Here is a 27,722-nt window from a genome sequence, read left to right on the forward strand (position 1 = left end):
TATATATATATATATATATATATATATATATATAAAGAGAGAGAGAGAAGAGAGACATGATGCCATCATATACGCTTTAGGTTGAAATCTCAATATACATTTCAGCAATGGTAGGTAAAGTTAGTTGTTTTTTGTGGGTCAATAGGATACCTACTAAATTTCATGGAGTCTCTTCTTGGGTAAGGGTGGCTTTGTGAGGTGGCATTGTTGTTTATTTGCATACCCGGCCATTCCTTATTAAAAACCAACTTTTACTAATTTCGTAACCCCGTCTCTTTGCTTAAATAGAATATCAGTCGCCAGACTGAAAGATAAATTCAGAGAAAGAGAGAGATGGCTTTTACAACAGTCAATGGCTTAGCTTGTATACAAAGGAACTTATCTGATGGTGGTTAACGATGACTTCGCTGATATGAAATGAAGCGCACACTTGTGTTTATTGGTTTATAAATTAATATGTTCTTCTAGAGTGTGAGACCTTCTCAAAGAGAACCCCGAATTCGACAATGGAAAAGGGTCAGATATCTTCTGGTTTTATGACGTTTCACGTTGGAGACGTTTGACGTGTTTTGTAGCTTTGCAAAGGTCAAGATCCCCATTTAATTCACTAATGAGCTCTTCTAATTCGAGAAGGTGGTCGTTTTCATATTTCTATTTCGTGCCCAAGCTCTCTACATCTAACTCATTTTAAATTAATATACTGTTGATCCTGTTTTAGCTAACTGGGCTTATAATATGTATAGGAACAACATTTATATATTTTACTCAATTACACCAGCGCTCTCTCTCTCTCTAATTAAGTGCACATTTAACATTAATTAGAAGACGGTAACCACCACTTAATCTGGATCCAACTTAGCATAACGCTACACATGCAAATCCATACCAAGGTGTTTAATCTTAGCATTTTTGTAGATCTTCCATCATATATAGTAAGTTTTGAATACCCGTATGAGAATTTAATTGATCCGATGGATAGAATCATATTATATAGCATATGAGGAATATCAAAGTAGACAAAAGATAGAGAAAGAAGAAATGATTCATGCATCAATATTGAATCAAGTATAATCTTTTTGCACAATATCATAAAATGAAAGAAACCATGAATGAACCTATTATCTTTTGGAAGTGACAATTAACGGTTTACTATTTTATCTACAATTATTCCTTCAACTCCCAATGTAATCCCTAAGAAAGCACGTGATAGGTCGATGAAACGATTCCAGATCTCTTGCCCACAAGAATTCTGTCCACGGCTACCCACATAACATCGCAGTCATACGTAAAAAAACATCCCATTCTCATCCTCTTACATAGTATTAAGCCCGGAAAATGGTAGTGTGTTGTGGGTAGACGTGGATAGAGTTGTTGTGGACAGGAGATCAGGAGTCGGTCCCGATGAAACTGGCCAAGCCGGTGAACCTCATTAGCTGCAATTCTGCAAAATGAAATTGACCTGTTAGTCCATCCGCAGAAACAAACGTATATGGTACTAAAGACCAAAAAAAAAGCATAGGACTGGCGTGGCGGATTTACGTATCAATGTATAAGAACATAACTCGACTCTAGTAATTAATCACTGGCTTCATGATGATCATCCTGCAGATTAATTTCTCCCCAGGTGTCAATCAGGATGGATGAGTTGATGGGCATGTTCTTTTTTTCCATTTCAGGGGAGGCCGAAACCAATGGAGGAATGGTGTCCAAGGCAGCTGGATCAATATATGAGTTGATCAAGTTGTTATCACCCATGTTATGTTCACTGTTGATCAATGGTGAGCTTAACCCTCCAAAGTAAACTGAGTTATCAAGGATCTGGCTATGGTTGGATGGTTGTTGGATCCCCAAATTTGCCAAGTTGGAAGGCAAGTAAAGGCCAGGACAAGGAAGGTTGTTAGGAACAACTTGTGGGTTACTCGGTAATTCTTGTGGATGAATACTCTGATGATATCCTTGTGGGTGATTCTGAAATCCTTCTGGTGGGTTATTTATAAGTCCTTCCAAATGATTGTTGTTTGGTTGGAGGTATTCAGCGTGGTTGAATCCCAGAATGGGAGCATTTTCCGAGAGACTATCTGCAGCCAGATTTTGAGGCACGCTGCTCTTAGTGGCCTGAAGTAGTTGCTGCAACAATTGGTTTCTGGCTAGCTGTGCCACCTCTTCCTGTAGCCTGAGAGCATTGTCCAATGGTTTCATCATCATATTGTTGAGGTTTGTGACAGCAAACAGCTGAGATAGATTTGCAAAGAGGTCGGGATGATGATCAGTTCTTGGTCTGTGGGTTACTGGGTCAATACCCGAGTTGAGGAGTTTCTTCTTCAGATGGGTGTTCCAAAAATTCTTGATCTCATTGTCCGTTCTTCCTGGTAGATGGCTTGCGATCGCAGACCATCTGCGAGAGCCCAGAATAATGACAAGAGTGGATTACACTGATTAACCAAAGCTCGCTAATTTAGTTGAGAAGTTTCTTCCCATATATAACCGTTTTTTAAGAGTAGAGACATGTGTATAAATAAAATTAAACAAGGAAAGATTACTTATTTCCAAGAGCCGAATGAAGGTTGATGATGACTTTCTCTTCCTCTTGGGAGAACTTTCCTCTCTTGATATCAGGCTTCAAATAATTAGTCCACCTCAGTCTGCAACTCTTTCCACATCTGTTCAATCCTGCAAGCTTGGGGAGGGCTCTCCAGCTTCCATGCCCATTCTGCTTGATGTATGCTATCAGCTTCTCATCTTCCTCTGGCATCCATGGCCCTTTCTTTAAACCGCTTTCATCGTAACAAGAAGACCTCCCCATAATACCTGCAAATTAAAGAAGATCAATTTTCGAGATGATGCAAAATGTTAATTCTAAATGGATATAACTGGATGCTGAATTGCTGATACATATATTAATTGCAGTAGTTGAGATCGATACCATGGGAACAGCCAAACAAACAAGCTAGCAAATAAGGAAGTTAAATATTGAACCTGAGAGATTAATCTGAGCTTAGGCTATCAGGCTATGGCTAGAAGAGCATTAAGGGGAGGTGTGATTAATTTGTAGGAAAACCCTGGAGAGCTGGCTGCTTTTATAATGTGGATATGTATGTGAAAATAAGAGGGTTGTTTCTGGAAGGTGCACCATGATTAATTATTAACTTAATTACAGATGTCCTCCTCACCTATGATGTTTATCCCAATTTTAACCTTTGGCAGGCTGAGATATATAGAAGGTCCCTATGATTTGCTAGCTGTATATTAAATTGCAACTTTTTTCTTTATTTTTTTTTATTGTACCCTAATTACAGATGTCCTCCTCACCTATGGTGACATGGTAAATGATAATTGGACACGTGGGCTGTCATCTCAGCGGCCACGTGTTTAATAGAACTCAATTTATTGTACTCTAATGATCCAACTCTAAGTAGAATACCTTCCTGTTCAAGATCATGAAGGGTGTTTTGATGATAAAGTGATCTGTCATTATTATTATTTAATTTGTAAAAGGATAAAATTGATTTTTGTCTATGTACACACTCTTCTCTTCTTGGACAGGGCAATTAATAAGAATTACTTTTTGTTGTCGCTACTTCCAAGGCAGCAAATTAAAGGGTGTAGGAGGAGACAGAGGACACGTCAGCAATTATATACGGATAGGCCCACTTGGCAGGCCATAAGAGGGTCAAATGGGCCGGGTTCAATTTCTTAAGAGAGACACGAAGGAGAAGAAGCCACCTACTTTGGTTTCTGTTACTGTCATCGTCTACAGTGAAGCATTCCAAGACACGCAACAATTACAAATCTGGTTTTCTTTCTTGGATTGGATTGAATGGGGTCCATCAAGCCCTAACCACACCCTTACTCCACCTAGCCAGTTCCTAACGATTTTCTAATTATTAGAAAATTGCATGAGTCATTTACGGGTGTGGATCGATGCATTTATTAGTCAATTTTCTTTATTATATTTATCAAGTGGGGGAATTTCTGTTTTATTTTAATTGACTCTGAAAATGATTGAATGCTGCCATTAAAATTAAAAATTAAGACCAAGAGAGGTAGGATTAGTTAAAGAGAAGAAAAAGGAGAGAATCAACAAGCAAAAGCATCCATTTTCCTTTATATGTAGACTAACTATGTGTGTAATCTCAAACCCAAGAAGTAATTTGAGCTAGCTGCATGCATCTTCTTATAATCAAGGTTTTTAAAACTGGGCCGGACAGGGAATCATTTTGGAGACGGGCTCTTGGGTCAAACACTCTAACCATCTGATTTGATGGATGAACCATTCTAACTTAAAAAGAAAATAAAAAATGACCAAAAATTATTGTTTGGATTCATAGTTTGATGGTTCAACTACTCAAATTACTGATCAAATTAATGATTTTTAATCAAAATATTTAGGGTGAAATAAAACTAATTATCTAATCGATTTTCAGGTTTTCTGATCTGATTCTATTTTGAAAACCATGCTTTTAATTAACATCGGTACCTAGTCTTCAATTGGTATTTATCATTGTTAACCAACATATAAGAAGAAGAAGAAAGGGAAAAGAAAAATGGCATCATTGTTAACCAACATTTGAAGTTTAATGGAAGCAGCCTAAGGGCTTAAAAAAAAAAAGTCTTGACTTGAAAGTTGAAATCGATCGTACAGATATTTATGCAAATAGACATCACGTAAATATTAAAAAATAATATTAGGGAAATTTATATAGATAAAAGATGGATAAACATGATAAAATACTGTAGATGGAAGTTCGAGTTAGCATTGAGAAGAGAGGAGGTGGGGCCATGTTGGATGGAAGCCGTCAAAGAGAATCTCAGAGGCTGTCATCGTATCAATTAATCTGTCTTATATTTTCGCAGGCAATAATTGTGTTTATATCTCTAAAGACTGAAGTTATTATATACCACTTTTTTATTCAGAGTACGTAAAGATGCCTTCTTATCTCATGAAATATGTACTTCCATTCCTTCCTCAATGAATTTAAACAGTGTCATGTGATATAGGTCATATGTAAGGGTGTCAATGTACCGGATTTGGATTGGACCCCGTCCAGTCTAAAATTAATTTGGACGAATTGGATGGACCAATGGGATATATTGAATTGGATCAATCCAGTTTAAAATATTTATTATATGGGATTGGACTTGGTCCATCCATAATAAATTTATATTGGATTAGGTTAGATTAAGCCAATATCTAGTCCATTGATATTAGATAAGAATATATGTATTATGAATCAGATTTAGGTTGAAACCAATCTAAATCAAAATGAATTTGAACAAATTGAATAGTCCAGACATTGAATTGGACCAATCCAAATTGACCCAGAACATTCATTGGATTGGAATAGACCTGATCCATTTATAATGAACTCACATTGGACTGGAACGGATTGGACTAAATCCAGTCCAATCGACACCCATAGTCATATGGCATTGACTTTATGTCTAAAAAAAAAGAAAAAACGGGGTACAATACATTTGAGCAGTCGGGTTGTCATCTCTGATTTACTTAATTTCATATAGATTAAGGTCTCTGAATTGAATACAGTGAAATCATTTCTTAGGTAGTCATTTGGGAGATTTCAAAAGTAAATTAATTACAAAACCCTTTTTGATAGACAGTTTAATTTTAAAACCTACTAGAAACATATTGCTACGTAACATATACAGTTATTATCTTACGATGCACAATTTAGGCAAAGAATCTCTTGATGAGCTGTGTCAATGATATTTAATTATGCATAAAAAGATAAAACGAAATTTAAATTTGTCAGTCATCAATTTGTAAATCCGAGGATGACCAATGAAAAGGGTGATCTGGATCTAGATGCCGAAATTGACACTTTTCTGCTATTGCAATAACCAACTATCATTATGTGTTATCAGAAGCTTTTATAGAAGATGAAGTTAGTACTAATTTTTTTTTTTCAAAACCTACTAATATACGCATCTATGAATGGTTCATCAAAAGTTCAACTCCCTTCGATAATATATTCCTGGTTCATATATAGGGATAATCAAATAAACCCCGGTCCAATGCTTGGCTCATCTGGCCTGAAATTTTTATGTATAGCTAGAGAGAGAGTTTTCATCTAGGCCCACCTTGGCCTGTATCTTCATTAACAATTGATGAGGCTATTATACTTATGGTGAAATCGGATTTGATCCGTATTTATATCGTTTTTACAGTGGTTTGCAGTCTTGCATTGGAAAAGTCTCCCCATAAGAAAAATGTACAAATATAGAAATATTCTCAATGCATAACTGTAAAACGCTGTGATGTAAACACTGAATTGAAGACGATCTCATTTATGGTGGAGGTGGAAGGAGACAGCTCTATTTTTATGGTATGTATAGGAGGAAATTCTGGTATCAATATTCATCAAACTTCATAAAGATAATTTTAACCAATCCAAGGGTTATCTTCATTAATTATAAGCAGTGGTGAATGGTGATCACAACTTTTTTAACTTTACAACTTATAACACATGGAAATAAAGGCTGCTCTGTTACTTTAAGTTCTTTAGTTTTATTACGAATATTCTATTTCTCAAACCGAAGACAGAATGCTAATTAATAGCCACTGCTCTGTTACTTTAAGCAGTGGTGAATGCTAATTAATACTAATTAATAGCTACTAGTTGACCTGACAACAAGTTGACCCAATCCGCAAATCTGACCCAAACTTATTTAGAAAAAACAGGGTTAGAGTTTCATAATTAGTTACCTGAATGACATGAACCAATCCAACCTAAAAAAACTGGGTTGGGTTGGGTTATGGATCAACCCACTGATCTGATTGTCAGGTTTAATTGAGACTATTTATGTATTAGAAATTTCCACTCTTTAATCTTTAGTCTTTATTGTTTAATCTTTAAATTTTTGAATGTTCATTTTTTTTTTATTTTATGTTTAGGATTTTAAGGTTAATTCTTTATTTTTTGACATTTTTCATATTTTCTTTATTTTTTAAAATTCTAGTTATTTTTAGGGATAACCCGAATTGACTCACCGGTCAATCCTAAACCGAACATTTAGAGTTAGGGTCTAGCATTTGCCAACTCAACCTAAAATTCAATCTGACCCAAAATCAACTCAAAGCATCTTAACCCAACCCAATTGCCAGCTGGTCTAACTACTAGCTAGCTTTACATGTTTGAAGATATTGGGGTTTTAACCTAACACGTAAGACCCACAATTTTGTCAAGGTGGTTACGTCTGCTTAAGTAAATAGATATGCATGTTTTTTTGCTACTAATAGTGAATAAATACGTTGGTTTCATATTAACCGTCTCTCGTTTTTTCCCTAAAATGTTATTCTTATTGGCTACTTTGTCTACTAACAGATGAGAAAAGATAGAATCAAGTTGATCCGATAAGGGTGTCTTTTACCAATTAGACGGTTCAGAAAAAATAAATGACATTTACCAGCTAGGATATGATTAATTGAAAATTAAATGACATTTACCAGTTGGGACCAAATCCAGTTCTCAACTGCAATGGAAGACTGGACCAAATCGGTGCCACAATGAACTTAGTTCTATAATTAAGCTAGTTATTCATTAACTTTGATTTAAACATAAAAGTTTTTGAAATTATAGCCATTCAGGTTGCACTATGGATATCGTAGACTGCCTTCTGGTTGCAGGAAGTAGAAGAAGCTAGCGGGTTTCTCTAGTAATGTGGTGGTGAAAGCTCATAGTTGTGGGACTTATAGCATTAAGGAGTGCATGCAACTCGGGTTGGGTTGAGTTAACAGTTTATACTGTTTTCGGCTCAGGCTTTGGGTTGGGTCCATTGAAATTTTGATAAAATCCTAAACTTAACCTGTTAAAATTGTAAAGCTAAACTATAGCACTTATAGCAGTGAGAGAGGTAGAATCGTGAATCGTAGCGGTCTGATTTTCAAGTTGGTGTAGCCTTATAATGTCTAGGGTTTTCCAGCGCAATTGGGTGATACTTTTAGCTCTATGGTCTTGGTATTTTTGCTGGTTCTTGTTAAGTTGTTGTGTAGCCCCATGTGAATGTGGTTGGATAGACTTTGTTATAATAGTATCTTTTTTTTTTTTTTTTTACTTTAATGAATATCAATAACTTAGCCTTTTAAAAAAAATATTACTAATATCAACTTTGTTGTATTATTTTATTATTTATTATCTATAATTCTCCTAGTATTTTAGTAATTTTTTTATAAATTTTAGTTAGGGCAAATTTCTTAAATTACCCTTATAGTTTAACGAATTAACTAATTCTACCCATACTATTTACAAATTGTGTTAGAGTATCCCTACATTGTCTAACAATTGACTAAATCCTTTTTGTTATTAACGCCCGTTAACAGGAAGATGAAAAAGACCATTTTACCCATCATTTTCCTTTCAAATTTTGAAAATGGAACCAATTGATTCAAACCTCAAAAGTGATGACAAGGGTGATATGCTTCTTTGCAAAAGGACCCTCACCTTTACTCACCCTCCATAGAGACCTAAAGAGTTACACTAGTGGAATCATGGAATGGTGTTAAAAAAATACAAAAAAGAATAGAAGAGCTTCTGTATTGATGCCATTGGTGATTTATTTCTTGAGTTCGTATATTAGTCGGATACATTGTAGGCCCGCTACTATATTGGAACTTCACTGAAGGCAACATCACCAGCTGTCAGGTTTAGGCGGAATAAATCCCAAAATTTTAGGCATTTTCTATAGGGAAATTAAAACAAGGATGGGAAGGTGGTAGGTGAATGTAACGGTGGAAGGAAATCCCGGACCGGTCCGGACCAAGAGCGGCAGTTGTTACAGTGAAGAGTTTGTTTCTTGAAGCGAGAATTCTACCTTGTCAGTGTTGCCTGTGATCCCATTACAACCTTTCCTCCTGCTCCTGTCTTTCATTGTCCAAAAGATGGTAGGTAAAATCCACAGAAGATGGCGCAATCTTTGGAAAATTTTGGGTTGTAAGCAACGTGGATAAACTAGAGCCTATGCCCACCTTCCCATCATTCTTGCTCTCTAGTGTCTATATGAAAGAGAGAAGAAGAGGGGTTTCTGTTTTCAATTAAGGAAACAAACGAGTGTTATTTACGTCTGGATTATCATGAAAAGACCATGTCGGAGATGAAAGGGGAGATGTTGTTTTGAAGGCATCTACACATGTATGTGGTCAACAAAGTAGAACATTGATTTTTCGGCCAACGATCTTCTTCTTCATTCAAGACTAATCCCAAAGCTGTGGTCCAAAGGATTGTTTACGATGAGCAACACTAGAGAATTTTGATAGTCTTTGACGGATTTGATTGCTGAGGAGTCTGAGTTCTGAGTTCGCTAGTGAGGCAATGCCCTGGGTTGCGGGGATCTAAATTTGGAGCTTTTTACCTGAGGGATTTCTCCCTAATTCAGTTCGTGATGTTGGTAGTCCTGGGTCTAGAAGGGCTCACTTAACTAAAAATGCCTCCACCGAAACCCTCTTATTCTCTCTTTCTTCCTCTTCTTCCTTCCTTTCTCATCAATCTGGTGATCTCTTGCTCTGATTGTTAAATGAAAATTGGGACTCTTGTTATTCCAGTCTAGGATCCGCAAAACACTACATTTCGTTCCAGTGGTTGCAATGGATGTTTTGGGAGGAAACATGGCCTTTTGGTGGGAAGGCCTATTAGAACTCATTCAACCAAGAGTTCATAGTGGCTTCAGATGAATCAGACATTGGCGACTCAGTAGTGTTTGGAGCTAATTGCTGAAATGGCAAGTTGTTTCTAGAAGCCCACCTAAGGCTCTCACAGAGAGGAGTGCGTGGTTCCAGATTTAATGGTTTGCAAAAACAGAGGTTGATGGAGCCTTTGGTTTTTGCAGTTCCTTAACCATGAAGGAAAGTCCCTCTCTAGGCGATTTGGGCTCTATAAATAGAATCCCATACACACATACACTAGCCATCCATCGGTTGAGAGCAACCGTGACTAGAGAGAAGAGTATCATTTTGTGCTCTACTTTCTGGTTTTGCAGTTTAGCAAGGAGAGAAGTGTTCTCCGGTTTGGTTTCTTGTAGAGAAAAGAAGAAGAGAAGGTGACGAAGCCAAATAGGTACTTCTGAAGGTCTCTAATGCCGGAATAGATCCATGGATGCCACCTTTGCCTCAATAGCTCAAGGTCGGTGGTTTTTTATTTCAGTTCATTTCTAGAGCTTAGAATGCTCCTATGATTGAAAAATTGTTGTTTTCTTCTTTGTTTTCAAAAAAAAAAAAAAAAAACGATCTAAGGATCGCTAGATTCTGGCCATTTCTGGCGAGTTTCATGCAGTTGTGTTTGCTCAATTGAGTGAACACTATAGCACCCAGATTCGGATGAAGAATGTAAAGCTTGAGGGTCGGGTGACTTGGATACCAGATCGACCCGACCCGGTTAACTCATCTCAGTTTGATCTGGTCTGACCTGGTTACCTCATCCCAATCGGTCTAGATCTGGTCTGGTTTGGTTCAACCCAACAGACTATGACAATGTCACATTTGTGTGGCTGGTCCAATGGGTTTTTGAACTCCGATTTGGCTGAAATTTTGTGGGCCCCTACTAGACCCTATGACCCTCTTGTGTATAAAATTAAAGATGAAAACTCCCTTTGGATGAAGAGATATTGGGGGGTTCAGTGACTAATCCATTAGTTCACTATCATATTGACAACTTCTGGGGTCTGGTTCAAGTGGTTTCCAAGCTTGGATTGGACTGAAATTTGGAGGGATCATAAAGGACCTTATTTTCTATCCTTGTTCAAAGTTTCATTCAAAAGTAATCTATGGATATGGATATTTTATTACAGTTTAGTGATTATTCTACTAGTTTTTGTAGTTTTACATAATTATTTATCAATATTTGAAATGCCTGCTAATTGCTCTCTTGAAAAGGCATGTGATAATGATTATTATAAGACTTACATTGTCTTTATTTTGGGTATGACTATGAGGCTCTCCTCCATAAATAAGTCATGTATTTGCACCTAACTATGATGGGTAGCGGATCAGCCCAATGGAAGGATGCTATTTTGACTAGTTAGAGTGGGATGGAAAGACTAAATAAGGGGTTTTGCTTAGGGAAATTCATAACCCAACAGTGATGGGCTTACCCAACTGACAAGATCACTTAATTAATCTCGACCACTGAGCTCATTTGTTCAGCTCAGAGTTAGATTCCATCAGAATTATTGTTCAACTCAACGAAGGAATGATATCTTAGATAGATCTTGGGTCAAGACCTAATCGGGATTATGCATTGGTCTTGATGGAATGTAGCTTATAATTATCCCATTTTGACTTAGATTATTGTTATGTGTGTGTGTTTTATGTGGCATGACATTTTTGTGTGTTTATTATGAAACTTGTTGTTAATCTAGCAATGGTTACTAGTTACTTATCTAGCATTGAAATGTTAACTGGTACGAAATGTTAACTAGTACGAAATCTAGCAATGGACCAAATTATGATTGTTCTAGGGTCCATGGATCTGGACCTTGCAATTAGGGCTAAAAAACCACTGAAATCACTAGTGCTAGTACTAGTGAGCAAAATACACTTTATGAAAAATGGGAATGCTCTAATCGCATGAGTCTTATGATCATAAGGAGTACCATTTCTACTGCAATCGCATGAGTCTCTTATTGTAATGCATATGTACCAACTTTTCAAGAGTCTCATAGGATAGACGGTTCCTCTGTTTCATATGGATGAGGCCAAAGGTACTCCAATTGCATTCACAGCCACTAGATGAAGTAGTTTATGATAATACTTTTATTGCAATCTTTCGAAGATGTGGGGCATTTTAACCATACGTCAACTACCATTCAAATGAAAAATATAAAATAATAATATTTTAGTATCATATATCATTAAAATAAAAAATTACTTAACAAAATATTAATAATTCTAAAATGCATTAGAAATTTAAAACTCTATCATATCTGGGTCAGTTTTATCTCTTGCTCTCTATGCCAAATTATCTCTAAATTCTCTTAGTGCATCGCAAAATAATTTGATCTTATTGTTATTTGAAATAATAAGTATTAATATTATATGATTAAATCATCATCAAAACATATTATATAATTTATAAATTTGTAAAAACTAATGAACAATAAATAAACAAATAATAACTAATAATTATATAAAAATTTGCACTTACCTCTTGCATTGCAATGGCAACATTATCTTCATCAGGCTCCAACTTTGCAACCACCTTTTTCAAAGAACTTAACAAATCTTCATCACCACTGAAATCCGTAGAATATTGAAATGTTGGATTCAAATAATATGTTGAAATTAAAAAAATATAATAATATTAATGATTATTTTAAATATTTAGTCAATATAAATGATTGAATATAAATAATATAAATTTAAGAAAGAACATACTACTTTGTGAATTCCATCTCTTCTCTATGATGCTTTTGATATTCTTATGGGAATTTGGGCCAACTTCTTTAATTGCTAAAACAACTTTTCGTATTGCTTCATATATAATTCTCATTATTGCCCATTTTCCACCATCAACTATTCGAAGCACTTTAACGATGGGCTCAATCATATTACAATATAGAGAAGTCACTCTCAAAAAATTGAGGTTACCGATTATTTTTTCAACTTCTTGCCCAATTGATGTTTTACTTTGTTGCAACGATCTTCAGTCATCTGAATCAATCGTGGCTCTCAATGCTGCTTTTTGAGAAACAAGACTTTGCAGTGCAATGTAATGAGTGGCAAATCTGGTGGGCCCTGGATGTATTAGTTTTCTGTCTTTTGTAAATTTTCTCATCAAGTTGAAAACTATGGCATGATTATAGATGAATGTTGTAATTTTTTGCCCTTTTGTAATAAGACTAGACACCTTATGTAATTTTGAGATATCTTCTAACATTAAGTCAATACAATGGGTTGTACATGGTGTCCAATATATGTGCTTTTTATTTCTTTTTAACATTTTCTTAACTGCTTTATAAGCACTTCCATTGTCAATTATGATTTGGACAACATTTTCAGGACCAATTTCGTCAATCATTGAATTCATCAATTTATACAAATATTGTGCATTATGGTGCTCACTTGATGCATCAATAGATTTGTTAAATACTGTTTGTCCATTAATACATCATAAAATTTATGATGGACAATCTGGTTGGCCCTATCCAACCATAACACATGATGGTAAGCCCATAAATGTTAGCCTTCTGATAGAATGCCTTGAAATGGTCTTGTAACTCAGCCACTTCTTCATCTAAAAACTTTTCCATTACTTCATAAGCTGTAGGCCCCTTCAAACCTTTTCTTGCATTAACTGTTTCATCTATCATAACTTAATAATATGGGAAGATTGTTACATTTGCAGGAATGTGATTGTACAATAAAAACTTTGCAATTACTCTTTTCATATGTCTAAAGCTTTTTTCATAATACTCCTTAAGTTTTTTGTGTAACATCCCTGTCTCTATATAAATATCTATCAATCTCTTCAATATTAAGAGTGTCCCTACTTGATGAAGATTTTTTAAAGGGATTTAACTTTGAAAATGCTCCTTTCATACTCGATGTACGGAAAAGTTTACTTTTACCCATTGACAAGGATGCTTGTGATGAGCCACTACCCCCTTGATACTCTGAATTTGCAAATACAGACATACTTTTCTTAAATCGTTGCACTTGCTCCTCTTTCCACTGTGCAACTCGTGATGCATGTCTTTCCATGTTATATGTTCTTTGCTTTGCATCATCATTATCATCCTCATCATCATCTATGTTAAAACATTAAGGCATTGATTCTCTGTCCTCCCCTCTTTCATCATCATCATCTCTAGGCCCCAATGTTCTTTTAATCATTTTTTTATCATTTTCTTGTTGCTTTTTCAACATCTCTTGTTCTTTGAGATGTTTCTGCATCGCCTTAGAAATTTCTTGTGGGCATTTAGGGAAATTAACAACAATAGGATATCCTCTTGCTAAGTGATGTTTCAAACGGGTTACACCACCACCTTTCATAATTTGCCCACAAAAGTTGCATTTTGTATGAAGTCGATTCCCATAAACTCTAGTGCCATATTTCCAACCAATATCTTATTCTTCCTTTTTTTTTGGGTGCCATGTTGAAGGGTTAAATGCTCAAATTCTAAATCCCAACTCCCAATTATCAGTGTGCCACAGATTCGCAGTGTTACACTATCATAATGCATATGCACAAAAATTAATTAGAATTTAGAAACAATAGTTGGTAATAAATCTAAGTATGTAGCAAGTAATTAAATAAATTATATAATTTAAAAATAACAATTAATAATTATGAAATAACCAATTATCCATCATATATATGTATTTAATAAAAAATATCCACCATGAATCACATAAAAACTCAATTATTATATAAATTATCTAGTTTTAAGTATTAATGTATTTGTAAATAAATGTTATCTAATCTAATTAAACAATTAACAATTATTGAATCAAATAATTATGTAAAATTTGTAATTATTTAATCAAACACTTTTTCTATATCTTATTATCTTTTAAATAATTATTTATCTTTGTTCAAATAATTATTTTGCATGTTTTATTCTAATTTATAAAATTTAAACAAATATTTTTTCTAAATGGATTCATGGACATCTATTATTTTTATTCAAAAATTAATAATTATTTTGCATGTTTCATTCTAAAAAAACAAAATAATTATTTATTTTTATTCAAATAATTATTTTGCACATTTTATTTTAAAAGTTAAATTAAATTTTGAAAAATAAAATATATAACGGAAAAGTTGAATGGATTTATGGATATAATACATAAAATAATTATTTTTCATGTTTCATTCTAAAAAATAAATAATTATATTTTTTAAATAATTATTTTGCATTTTTATTCTAAAAATTAAATTAAAATATGAAAAATTTTATATGTAACAGAAAAAATGAATGGATTTATGGACATAATACATCAAATAATTATTTTGCATGTTTCATTCTAAAAACTAAATAATTATTTATTTTTTCAAATAATTAATTTTCATTTTTTATTCTATAAATTAAATTAAAATATGAAAAAATTTATATGTAACAGAAAAATTGAATGGATTTATGGACATGATACATCAAATAATTATTTTGCATGTTTCATTCTAAAACCTAATTAATTAATTATTTTTATTCAAATAATTATTTTGCACATTTTATTCTAAAAGTTAAATATATAACAGAATAATTGAATAGATTTATGGACATACTACATCAAATAATTATTTTGCATGTTTCATTCTAAAAATTACATAATTATTTTTTTATTCAAATAATTATTTTTCACATTTTATTCTAAAAATTAAATTAAAATTTGAAAATTTGAATGGATTTATGGACATAATCACATAATAGATCATCCATATATTTACTGTAATATGTAAATATTTATTATTAGAATTTAGATCATAGCAAAAAGTTAGACTATATTAGATCAATCTTTTGGAATTATGGACTATATTAGATCAATTTTAGATCTACAACATACTCAAGTCTCAACATATAGGGTTAGATACTTAGATCACATAAAATTGAAGATATATATATATATATATATATATTATGTATGTAAGTATTATTCCAAAAATAAAAATTAAAAATAATAAATTATTTAGTAAAAATTCAATTGATCTATGGACATGGTAGATCATCCATAGATCTATAACATAATCAATTTCTAGAGGTAGATCACAAGAAAAAACTAAAATATTTATTTATTTTTGGATTTTTTATTATTTTGGAATTTCTTCAAATATTGACAAAGATCTACATATAGCATTAAAATAAATGGGATTTTTTGCACAAAAATAGTAGATCAACACACATAAATATATTTTCAAGCATCCAAGCTAAAAATTTCACAAAAAGATTGGCTGAAACTGCAAAAAAAAAAAAAAGAGTAAACATACCTATTTTTGCTCTTTTTCTAACAACCTTGAAAAAGTTACGTTGTTGAATCTTGCAAACTTATATACATTTTGGTGGATTTTCACTATATCTGAGTCTCTAGTAATGGTATGAACGTTTTGGGAGAGTTTGGGGAAGAAAGAGGGCCGATATGCTACTGTATCGGTAGCGTATCGGCCACAATGGCGGATTTTCACTAGATCTATTTCCGCCACAATAAATTTGTACTATATTGGTTGATATGCTACTGTATCGGTAGCGTATCGGCTGATATGGTGCTGAAGCACTTCGATACTTCATGATATGGCTTCAATACGACAAGAAAATACAACACACTCGATTTGGTACCATGTACCGTGCTGAAAATGGGCTAGAACGATACGTATCGATTGATACGGGCCGATACGAGGAAAATTTTTGAACCTTGGGTGAACAAGCTAAAAGGAATGGATATGGAAATATCCAAAGGTTTCCATGTGCACTTCATTATGACTTCTCTTCCTGCATAAATTGGTCCATTTAAGATCAACTATAATACATAGAAACATAGAAAGAGAAATGGAGGATGAGTAAGCTGATCGCCATGTATGTTCAAGAGAAGGTTTAAAAGTGAAATGCCTGAAAGTAATCACCTAACCACTAAACCACATAAGAGACATTTTAGGAGGAAAGGTCAAAGGAAGGGCAAAGAGAAGGCTGTAGCTACAGAAGGCAGGAATCATAAAGCATGTTGTTTCTTCTGTAAAAGGAAGGGACATATAAAGAAAGAATGCCCTAATTATGCAGCATGGCTCGACAAGAAAGGTAAGAATTTTGCCGTTGTGTTTTTTGAATCTTATTTTGTTAGCGCACCATCTAATACATGGTGGGTGGATACAGGCACTACAACTCATGTCACAGTTTCTCTACAGGGTTTTTTGACAAACTGACTACTGCATAAGGGAGAACATACCATAGCCATTGGCAATGGAATAAAAATAGATATTGAATCCATAGGGACATATCATCTCATTTTGGATACTGACTTTCATCTAGACTTAGCAGACTCTATAGGGCTTTTTGACAAATTGACTACTGTATAAGGGAGAACATACCATAGCCATTGGCAATGGAATAAAAATAGATGTTGAAGCCGTAAGGACATATCGTCTCATTTTGGATACTGACTTTCATATAGACTTAGCAGATGCACTATATGTACCTACTTTTAAGAGAAACCTTATTTCAATTCCTAAACTTAATTCATCTAGCTTTGAATTTAAGTTTAAGAACAAAAATTTCACTCTATTCCATGATTCCATTAAAGTTGGGTGTGGTGTGTTATGTGAAAATTTTTATAAGATTAATTTGCACTCTATTTTTGTTTATGGCCCATATAACTTGCATGAGAACTATATGGCAAGAAATAAAAGAAATTGAGTGAATGAAAATTCATCCATTCTGTGGCATAAAAGATTAAGCCACATTTCTAGAAAAAGAATGAAATATTTCACAAAAGATGGAATCTTCAGTTCACTAGATTATTCTGACTTTGCCATTTGTATGGATTACATAAAGGGAAAATTCACCAAAACCACTAAAAGGGGAGCCACAAGATGTTTAGAGTTATCGAAAACAATACAAATAGATATTTGTGGACCATTCCCTACTCATACTATGGGAGGACACAGATACTTCATTACCTTTATAGATGATTTCTCTAAATACAATTATGTGTATTTGATTCATGAGAAATCATAGGCACTTGATGTTTTTAAGATCTTCAAGGCAGAAGTTGAAAATTAACTCAATAAAAAGATCAAAATTATACAGTTTGATAGAGGAGGTGAATATTATGGTAGATACATTGAAACAGGCCAAAATCCAAGCGCTTTTGCCTTATTTCTACGAGAACATGGGATTGTTGCAAACTACACAATGTCAGGTACACTTGAGCATAATGGAGTGGCAAAGCGACGAAATCGTACTCTGATGAACATGGTAAGAAGTATGCTGTATAATTCGAGTTGATTTGAGAATTTGTGGGGAGAAGCCTTAAAGACAATTGTACATATTCTTAATAGGGTTCCCACTAAAGTAGTCCCTAATACCCCATATGAATTATGGATTGACAGGAAACCCAAATTGGGGTATTTGTGTGTTTGGGGTTGTCCAGCTGAGGTAAAAGTTCATAGCCTGCAATCAGGTAAACTAGATCTCAAAACAGTTAGTGGTTATTTTGTTGGTTACCCTAAAAGATCTACGGGTTATAGATTCTTTAAACCCTACTTTGAATACTAGAATCATGGAATCGAGGCAAACCGAATTTCTAGAATTTGGGAATTGTGGCTTCATGACCCAGAGGAAGGGACAGATTTGGTTATGAAATATTGAGTCGCCACCTAAATTTTTGGAATTGGGAATTTAGGAAAACCTGGGATTTTTCAAGAAAAAACATTTTGTTTTCTTAGTGACTCGTTACCCAATAGGGATGAGACTCTTTAGGTCCGGGGACCAAGGTATGGTGCGGGAAGGTGTTAGGCACCCCACACACGCCTGGTTGAACTGGCATCTAGTTCACCAATTTCCAAGGAACATTTAATAATTTTGAGACTTCAAAACTAAAAAAAAGAAAAATAAATAACTTCAAACACTAAATGAAAGAATGAATAGAAATGAAACCAGTATCTAGGAGACAAACAATGTTTCTTGCATTAAGAAAAGAAAAACTAGAATTGAAAGCAAGGAAATTAGGAAAGTCGAATAAAAAAAGATTTATCAAATTCATCATGCATGAGTTATCTAATAGGACATGGTGGTGCAGAAAAATGAATGCCAAAAAATGATTCCCACTGCAGTGCAATAAAAAAAAAGATGGATGCAAAATATATATATATATATATATATATATATATATATATATATATATATATATATATTGATAAAGTATCGATCCGAGAATACTGAAAATGACATAACTATGTAATTAATGAAACTTATTAAACGAATGAGGACTAAATGACCTATGGCTCTAATTTAAAATGATGGGAAGAGTGATTAGGGATGCCAAATGCCATGACGAAAGGGATTAGGAATGATGTTCAATGATGATAAAAATGAACAGAAATTGGTTACTGAATATGAGAGCATACGATACGATCGAGTGTTTTATGTGAGATAATAACTATGCTTGCGATCAAACAAATGTGGAATTGATGGATTCGTTTGCTATACATTTTTGTTTTTAGTGGAGAAACTAATCTAAAATAAAAAAAAAAAAGAAAAGAAAAGAAAACTACACATGGCTGATCTGATGATGATGCAATCAAATGATTATTAACCTAAGCAAACCCCGAAGGTCGGAAAAGAAAACTACAAGTTATGGCTGAATTATTCTAACACTCTAGTGCTCATCTTTGGATGGCCGGATCACCAATCCTACTCGACTACTAAAGATAACAAACTAACATTATCTACACTACTAGATAAAAAGCATGACAGAACACCGTAAAGTGCTAACTTAATATCCATTCTTGCATCTATTTAACATTAACGACAATGGTTAGAGCGCCTAGAAAACTAAATCAAGTGGATTCAAGTGAAAGATTGTACTTGATATATAGTTTAGGAGCAAAAGGTGAATGCAGCCACTATTGTATATTCTGTAACTCAGGATCTTTCAAGCACCGAGGTTCGTTTACGATTGTGATCATGTGGCCCAATGAATGGGAAAGCACTGCTGATTGACTAACCTTTCAGCAACACTAGTTCTGCTTCAAGCATGATTCAACTACTTTCATATGAATCTAGGCTTAGTCGTAGAGGTGCTGCTGGGTTCTCATAGTTTGTTGAAGAAGTGGTAAGTTCATTAGAATCATGGGAAGAAGATTCTTGGCACATAGCACATATGGGACATGTTATGAAAACATCTAAATGCTCCTGAATATGCAGAAAATTACAGTAGTGTCGTGCATGGCTTGGGAGAGGATTCGTACACGAAGTTGGTGATTTCTCGAGCTAGGGGATGAAGAAGAGCAAGGAGGGGTTGTCTTGGACGTGGAGGGGTATTCTCTACACTAGTGAGTATAGAGTAATTGCTTTAGGTTTTCTTGTGTCTTTTAGATGTGAGAAAGGGGTAGTATTTATAGATTTTTTGAGAGAGGAATGGAGGGCTGAGACAGGTGGTAAGGGAGATCAATGGCTGATGTTTAAATAGTTTTTGGAGGGAGATTGATCAGAATCAGTTTCGGCTTTGGGTCTAAAGATGAAGAGGTAAACAGTATCGGATTTGGGTGATATTGTTGTCATTGGGTTGATTTTTTGGTCTCTACGTACCTATGGTTTTGGACCCTTGAGGTCCCAACTTCTATAAAATTCCAAAAATACCCCCATGTGGACCGTGAGGTTAGCTAAAGCATGCTTGAAGCTCAAAGTGCTGTAGAAAGATTGAAGAGCACAAAAATAGGGTGTCTACAGATTGCCCCTCTTTATTGGAGGATGATAATTCGAACAACAAAGGTTGAGGAGACAACCCATTTTTGCGCAAAAATGCGATGAAATGACTGTTTTATTCATAAGAATGCTGCTTAAAAAAAATTTTTCACAACAAAAGTGTTGTGATTGAGAAAAGATGATTGTTTTTGATTGAAAATGATGCCCCTAGAATCTCGTCCTATGGTCTGCTCCCATAGCTGTCTAGCACTTGCTTAGTTGTTGACAGAAGGATTGTCGTACGCAGGCCAATCCCTAGATCTTTCTGAAAGGGTTTTTGAAATGAAATCTCTCACCCACAACATTTGTGTGGTTGTTTAGGACTACGGTCGCCCCCTACGATAGAGGAATTGCGAAATCTCTCACTGGCCAATTCCTTGAGATTTTTTGGGATGCATGGTCTAATAAATAGATGATGAAAAAGGAAAGATGACATTCGTCAATGAGAAAATCTTTTTTGTAGAAAATTGTTGAGGGTAGGAAAGTCATTCCAACGTATTTCCTTGTTAAGCATAAATGAAAGACATCCAGCAGGTTCTCACACCTGAGCCATGCACGTTTGACATGGGCAAGTCAATATACATGGCTCTTCGGGCATTTGGCTTTGGAGTCCAAAATATGCTTTGATGTTGGAAGTTGGGTTAGTCACCTAATATGAAGATTAGGGGCGTATGGGACTCAAGGCTCCCATTATTTGCATTGCATTTGTACCCTTTCCAAACTGAGCCTTAGGCTGTGTTTGGTTGTAGTGCAAATTTATTTGCACTAGTACAAATGCATGGCAGTGCAAATGTTAAAAATGCAAATTTTTGTTTAATTTTGTTTTGGATTTTACTTTGTTCTGCCTCATGTATTAATTTACTTCATTTTTACTGAAACCAAACAAAATAAACTAAAATTTAAAATGAAAATAGGTCAGAATTTATACTCAAATCATTTACACTGCCATGGTTTTGCATCAGTGCAAATTTATTTACATTGCAACCAAACACAGCCTAAGGGACAAAAATATACAAGCAAATAGGTATTGTCTAATGATAACATGGCATACTAAAAGATATTGATTAGATAACATTTAAGCATGGTTAATACACACACACAAAATGTCAAGTTAGGGTTAGGTTGAAAAGCATAAACCCGACTTAACTTCGGTTGGGTAAGGATTTAGCCTTAGACCACTTTGAATTTAAATGCAGAGATTTCTAGTGTATATATATATATTTTTTTCTCTCTAGTGTGATATAAATATAATACTCTCTCATGTACCATAACGTTGTCCATTTTTATATATTAATGGTAAAGCTCGTTAAGATTTTTTTTTTCCTCAAGCCAAGCCCAACTGAGCCCAATCCAATTCCAACCCAATTGTCTGCGTTAGGGTTACCTCGACTGACCTAACCCATCTGCTATTATTACAGAAATTGCAACATGGGCGGGCCTGCGTTGTGTAATTGTTAATTTAAAAGGGTTCAAGCACTTAGAGACCTACTGGGTACACCGTAGACCATAACATAGTTTATAATAGGGCTTAATTTGACAAGGTTTTATAAATATGATGATGAAGTCCTGTCTAGTTACTAAAATATTCTGGGGCCATCATGTCTCTAAATTTATTGCGTCTTAGCATATAAATACCAAAAGCTATATGTAGCAATAGGACCTCTTTCATAAATTTGAGTTATTTTGTGAGCATGACTAGTTAAGGTTTTATTTAATAAAGTTGACTTGTTGGAAATTGAACTTATAAATTGAATGTGTTCATTTTTTTCAGAGCTCAAATTTGTCCATTATTTATTTATTTGGAGCAATAAATGGTAGCTGGTTACATTCAAGGCTTCAAAATTTTGGAATACTTGTCCATTTCGCCCCAAGTCTGTGGTGTTATTTTATGGATTTTGAAAATTTCTGTTTTTAATGGATTTTAATTTATTATTTTTTAAACATTTTCTATATTTATATTATTTATTTTTATAAGTTTCATACAAAGATAAAATTCTTATACAAAATCCTAAAATTTTAAGAACTATTCCAAGATTTGATAAAACAATAAATCCACTCAAAGTTTTTTTTTAATAGCTTTGAGGGATAGGCAGACCAAATAAAGAAAAAAATATGATTAACTTTACAGCTGACAAAAATGCTAAAAGTGTTAATATATATAAAAATGCAAACTTCTCATGATGGAGACAAAATAGTGAAGCTTCACCTTTTCATTCTTTTATTTTTATTTTTGACAATTCAATTAAGAGTTTGAGAGGAAATTATGCTTCTATACAATTAGAATTAATAAAATTTAAAGGGAGAGAAAATAATGGAGAAAGAAGTGACAAACTGCAAAAAGGAAAAACAAAATAAGAACAAAATTAAATAAAGAGAATAAAATGGAGTAATTTTAAGATGAAATTGGGAATATTCAGGAATGTATCTTTTAAGAGAGTTCATATATTTGTTATTCCTAAAAGATAATTATTTTAAGGGTAAATTACTTCTCATGGGGTTTCTGTCAAATACTTAAACCTTCCTTTTTACCGGATTGGAGGGTTTTGGTTAATGGAATTATGGAAGAGACATAATTAAGATGGAATTAGGCATTTTATTATAATGCCATTAACGACATAGTTTTTGCATGGATTGGGCTTTGAGCTGGGCCTAAGCTAGAAAGCTCTAGTCTAACCTGAACTCAGGTTGGGCTTGGGTTGAGGCCTCAAAAACTGTCCAAACATCCAAACTTATCCCCCTCCCTGTTAGCTATCCTCCTTATATTGTGTGGTCATTCACAGCCAAACCAGACTAGAAAGCTCTAGTCTAACCCCTGCTGCATGGTGCTTAAGTTAGGACTGCAAATGGCATCTGATTGTCTGAATTTAATTTTGAATTCAATCTGTTTATAATTGAATCAAATATTAATCTACCCTTATTTTAGTCAATATATTCCGGTTGATTCATTTACATATATTTGTTCATATCTCATTAAAATTTATACTGTATAATTAGTTTGAATCAATGTTGTGCTCTTACCAAATTGTCAAAGGTTGAAGTTTGGTAGAAGTAATTTTCAGTTTATTTTAGTTTAATTTATTTCTATTATTGAACATTTGATTACGATCTGAATTTGATTTATAAATCTGATAAATAAGATCCGATTCAAATTGGAATATAAACAAATGGTAACCATGTGGCATCCTGCAGCTGCATTATAAAAAGAATCATAGATATAAGGAATATGTATAATTTGGTGTTTCAGTGTGTACGAAGAAGGGTGGACTTATATACTGATGGTGATGGAAGTAATTAAGTTGAATGTTGGGACGAGAGATTGTTATCGTGTTTGTAAGGGTGATAACTGAGAACCCGAATCCCCCCAACAATAATTCCTACAATTGTTGATGAAGATCACCATTAGGGAAAAGTTGTAAACCCTTGAATTCACTGATTAGGTACATGTCTTACTCCAATTCAACCCCAACTTTAATTATCCTCCTGTGGATGGAGTCTCGTGGGATGATGCCAGTAATAGTGCTGCAGCCAGGGCTGGGCTGCCGTTAACAAAAGTCTCTCCACTCTTGCGTGTTGCCACCGGCAAGTGCATGCTTTTTATTAATGAAATTGCCCCTGCAATTATTTATGTTCCTGGGTGGCCCCCCTCTCGTAGTAAAGAAAACTCGTTGCCTAGCTAGTTGAAAATAGAGGCTTTACTAGTACAAACACTATATATTTCACATCGTGCTCTATGCTGCTTATAAAAGGTCTTTCATGGCATCAAGCCAAAAACTTCCTAATGCCTTCAAAATTCCAATCTCACCAAAGTCTCTTGTGGGGCGCTATCGCTTTTAATTCCCATCAATTATATTCCACCAATCCCAACTAAAACCATGAAATCACGGCCTTTGATGTAGTGGCCCCGACTTACACCATTTCATCCAATCCAAAGGTGTGGGGTCACATTAATTTACGGTTTTTGCCCAGGACTGCTCCAACAGGAGTAACTGGTTTTTGAGTCCTTCCAGTTCCAGGCACTTCTGATCTAGATCCGCTGGATTGCATTACCATGAAGGGACCAAAACCCAAAAGAATGATATATATATTCGTCCAACTAGTATTAGTTGGTATCCCCAAATAATTATTCAATCTGAGATTACGATTGAATTTGTAGCTGCAAGAATATATAATTGAGTTTAATGGTTTGCATTCAGCTGGTCGGTCCTATTGCTGAACCCGAACATAAATAAACACTATCATTTTCAATATTACTGTTCGTATGTCCCTGTCTACCTTGTTTAGATCCTTGGTTTCCCTAATTATCCAGATAGCCAACATACCCACTTCCCATTTGTGTGGTTTGAAACCAACTTGTGGGTGTGATCAATATTTATTATGTTCATTTTAGTCAGATTTTATGGGTTCTTGAATTTGTGGAGTGAAAATTATCATAATCCTTTTCTTTTAATTTGAAGTTTTTAACACACACACATAATAAGGGAATTTTACTTAAATCTCTTTTTAATCATCTCACAATTACTAAAACCTCCCCTGCTTTTCAAGTACCTACTAGATCCTTGTTAGCTGAGGTAGCATTACTATGTCCTTCTCTTCCATAATTCATTCATCAAGTCCCATTGCTTAATTTTAAGGAATGGTCTTGTTTTCTTTTTCTTCCTTCTCCAATCTCCATGAGCTAGCCAGCTGGTATAATTGTTAATAAGATATAATATTTTCTCTTAGGGTTCATTTGATTCATGGGAATAGGGGTTTGGAATTGAAATCGGAATATCCCATTCTGATTCCAATCATTTAGTTGGATGGAATCGAAATTCAATTGTCATTTATGGTGGAATGGCATTCTCCCATTTGAATGAATAGTGACTCCCTCCCCCTCCTTTAGGAATGAGATTTCCACAAATTTAAATTCTCATATGAACCAAATAGGCTATAAAAATAGACCATCCAGATTTTGATTCCGATTCCGGAAATGAACCAGGGAGGTGCCAAGGGTTGGGAGTATTGAATGCTTCCGGGGTGCAGATTGGAACTTTACTTCCTGGGTGCAATAGTAATAGTAAAAGAGATGCAAGCAGTTAATTGGAACATTTTGGTCATTTAAAAATAATAATCATCTATGATTATTCAAGTGATACAGTGGTATCATAGTTTGATAAGTAAAAGTAGTGCCATATCAGCTAATAGGGAATGTTTCAGTAAATATTTGATAAGCAAGAAAAGTTTTAATAATTGTTAAGGCTCAGTTTGGAAGGAATACAAATACAGATTATCTTGTATTTTGTATTATTTTATATATATTTGCATTTTAAATATTTGTATTTATACACTATTCAAACTGAGCCTAAATATGTAGACATAAAACTTATGGTGCCTTAGAGGTTGAAATTTTTAATTATATTAATTTCATATAGTTGAGACTTGAGAGTACTTCTATTGCATTTCAGGCACTATTAAGTCCATTACGAGAACATATATCCGCCCCACAAAGGGCTGCAGTACATCCCCTTGGGTGTTTCTAGAGTCATAGTTTGGTTCAACTATGCACACATATATCTATATATAGACACATATTTATATCCATATATGCGTATAAGTACTTTTTTTGCTATACAGAGATTTAATTTAAAGTGATTAACCAACTTGAGCCTAACCCTAATACATCAAATATCAGTGCAGGTGGGACTTGAATTGGACAGCCCAGGCTCTATCCTTAGGCACAAGTTTTAGAGTTGAACCTGAGTTTAGCTTAAATCCGGCGCAGTCTTTGTGTGGATTGCATGTGATATATATGCACAAGCTACGTATGTAGCTAGTAACAAAAGAGAGAGTGGTCACTTTTATTTCTTGGGCACCATGGTTTTTACTGTCAATTTTACTTCGCATTATATACATAACTACCCTTGCAAATTGCAATGTAGATATAAATTACTAAAAATACCAGACGATATTACAAGGGCTTTGCGAAGGAAATCGTGTCTCTTGGGCACTATGGTTGTATTTGAAATGAAAGTTCATCAAATTGATTGGCTTCTGTTGTGTTTGTGCATATTCCTTTTCCAATTTTTATTTGGGAAAATTCCCGATTAGTACTCTGTACTTTGGTTTCTGAACTTTAAAATGCAATAATTTAATATCCAGACTTTTAAAATATAACAATCCAGTACCTGTTGTTAATTAGCTATTAATCGGCCGTTAAGTGACATTTGGAAAAGACACAAATACCCTGCAAGTGTTATCTAATTTTCTTTATCAATCATCGAAACATTGACAAAAAATTAACAGTCTCAAATCATTGTCTCTTCTATTCAAGAAAGTTGAAATCACCAGAATGATCATTCAAACCTGACCCCAATTTTCTTGAATGGAAAATGTAAAGATTTTTTTTATAAATGTTTAGATGGTTGATAAAAAAAATTAAATAATACTTAAAGAGCATTTGTGCTTTTATCAAATGTCACTTAACGGCTGATTAACAGCTAGTTAATGATAGGTACTGAATTGTCACATTTTAAAATTTTGGATACTAAATTATCGCATTTTAAAATTTGAAAAATAGAGTGACACTAAGCCTAAAGTACAATCACTAATTGGAAATTTTCCCTTTTTATTTTGACTATAGCTTTAGGAATCATTGATTCATGATGAAATTAACTGTTTGAGGGAGTGTTTGATAACATGAATCATTTTTGGGCGGGGGGTGGACTTCCAACTCCCAACCCAAAAAGATGCAGGCCCTACAGAGTTAAACTGGTTTTAGTGATTCTCCAACAATGGGAACAGATATCACTACTACATTCCTGAATGAATTAATTCTAATTTTCTAACGTTTGGGTCCAACGTATTAACAGTACAAAAGGTCAATAGAAAGGAGGTAATAGTGGGACCCATATATTATATATAGAAAGTGCAAGCCATTTTCATTTTGATTTTTTTCCCTTTTTTAAATTCAAAACCTTCTTCACAATGTAGGTTTCTAAATTTGGGAAGGATTCCGATTTTGAAATTTGTGGGCCCAATATTTTGAAATCAGAAGCATTTATTGAATGGTTGTGATATAAGGAATTAATCATTTAATTTGGAATCATTCATGTTGACAAAAACGCCATGGTGGTTTTTCATCAGTCAACTTCTCTATGTTTCTACGCTTCAATTTTGTTTGGATTCATGTTTTTCAGTTCCCGAATTTTCTGGCTGCTCAGTGTTCTAATTTTGGTGGAAGGAGGGGTTGGTGACGAGCTTGTAGAAACTTAGGGTTTTGGAGGTTCTGGGTTGGTGAGAAATGGATTGGGAAGAGTAGCTGTACGTGATATGCACAGTGTGAA

The 27,722-nt window shown here is 34.2% G+C and overlaps 1 protein-coding gene across 3 annotated transcripts; it reads right to left on the reverse strand.

Annotated features, from left to right (window-relative positions):
* Positions 1-1,024: 1,024 nt before the first annotated feature.
* LOC148880859 (transcription factor MYB53-like) lies at positions 1,025-3,081 on the reverse strand. 3 transcript variants are annotated; one of them, XM_088961010.1, is made up of 4 exons: positions 2,977-3,081; positions 2,541-2,808; positions 1,563-2,395; positions 1,025-1,441 (listed from the first exon to the last, which is right to left on the reverse strand). In XM_088961010.1, exons 2-3 carry the CDS (start codon positions 2,801-2,803, stop codon positions 1,576-1,578), a joined length of 1,083 nt encoding a protein of 360 aa, XP_088817136.1. In that variant the 5' UTR covers positions 2,804-2,808; positions 2,977-3,081; the 3' UTR covers positions 1,025-1,441; positions 1,563-1,575. The 3 variants fall into 3 exon arrangements, with proteins under 3 accessions (XP_088817136.1, XP_088817120.1, XP_088817128.1); XM_088960994.1 differs by having other exon boundaries at positions 1,540-2,395; XM_088961002.1 differs by having other exon boundaries at positions 1,540-2,395; positions 2,924-3,048.
* Between the last annotated feature and the right edge of the window lie 24,641 nt (positions 3,082-27,722).

The sequence above is a fragment of the Nelumbo lutea genome, chromosome 1 (genome assembly GCF_056320005.1).
Source record: "Nelumbo lutea isolate HS-2025 chromosome 1, American lotus-T2T, whole genome shotgun sequence".
Taxonomy (NCBI): domain Eukaryota; kingdom Viridiplantae; phylum Streptophyta; class Magnoliopsida; order Proteales; family Nelumbonaceae; genus Nelumbo; species Nelumbo lutea.

Excerpts from the sequence above, each read along its gene's own strand:
- LOC148880859 (XM_088961010.1), bottom strand. The coding sequence starts at position 2,803 with ATGGGGAGGTCTTCTTGTTACGATGAAAGCGGTTTAAAGAAAGGGCCA. Across the intron at positions 2,396-2,540 it reads CATTCGGCTCTTGGAAATAA|ATGGTCTGCGATCGCAAGCC; the intron begins GTAATCTTTCCT and ends GGGCTCTCGCAG.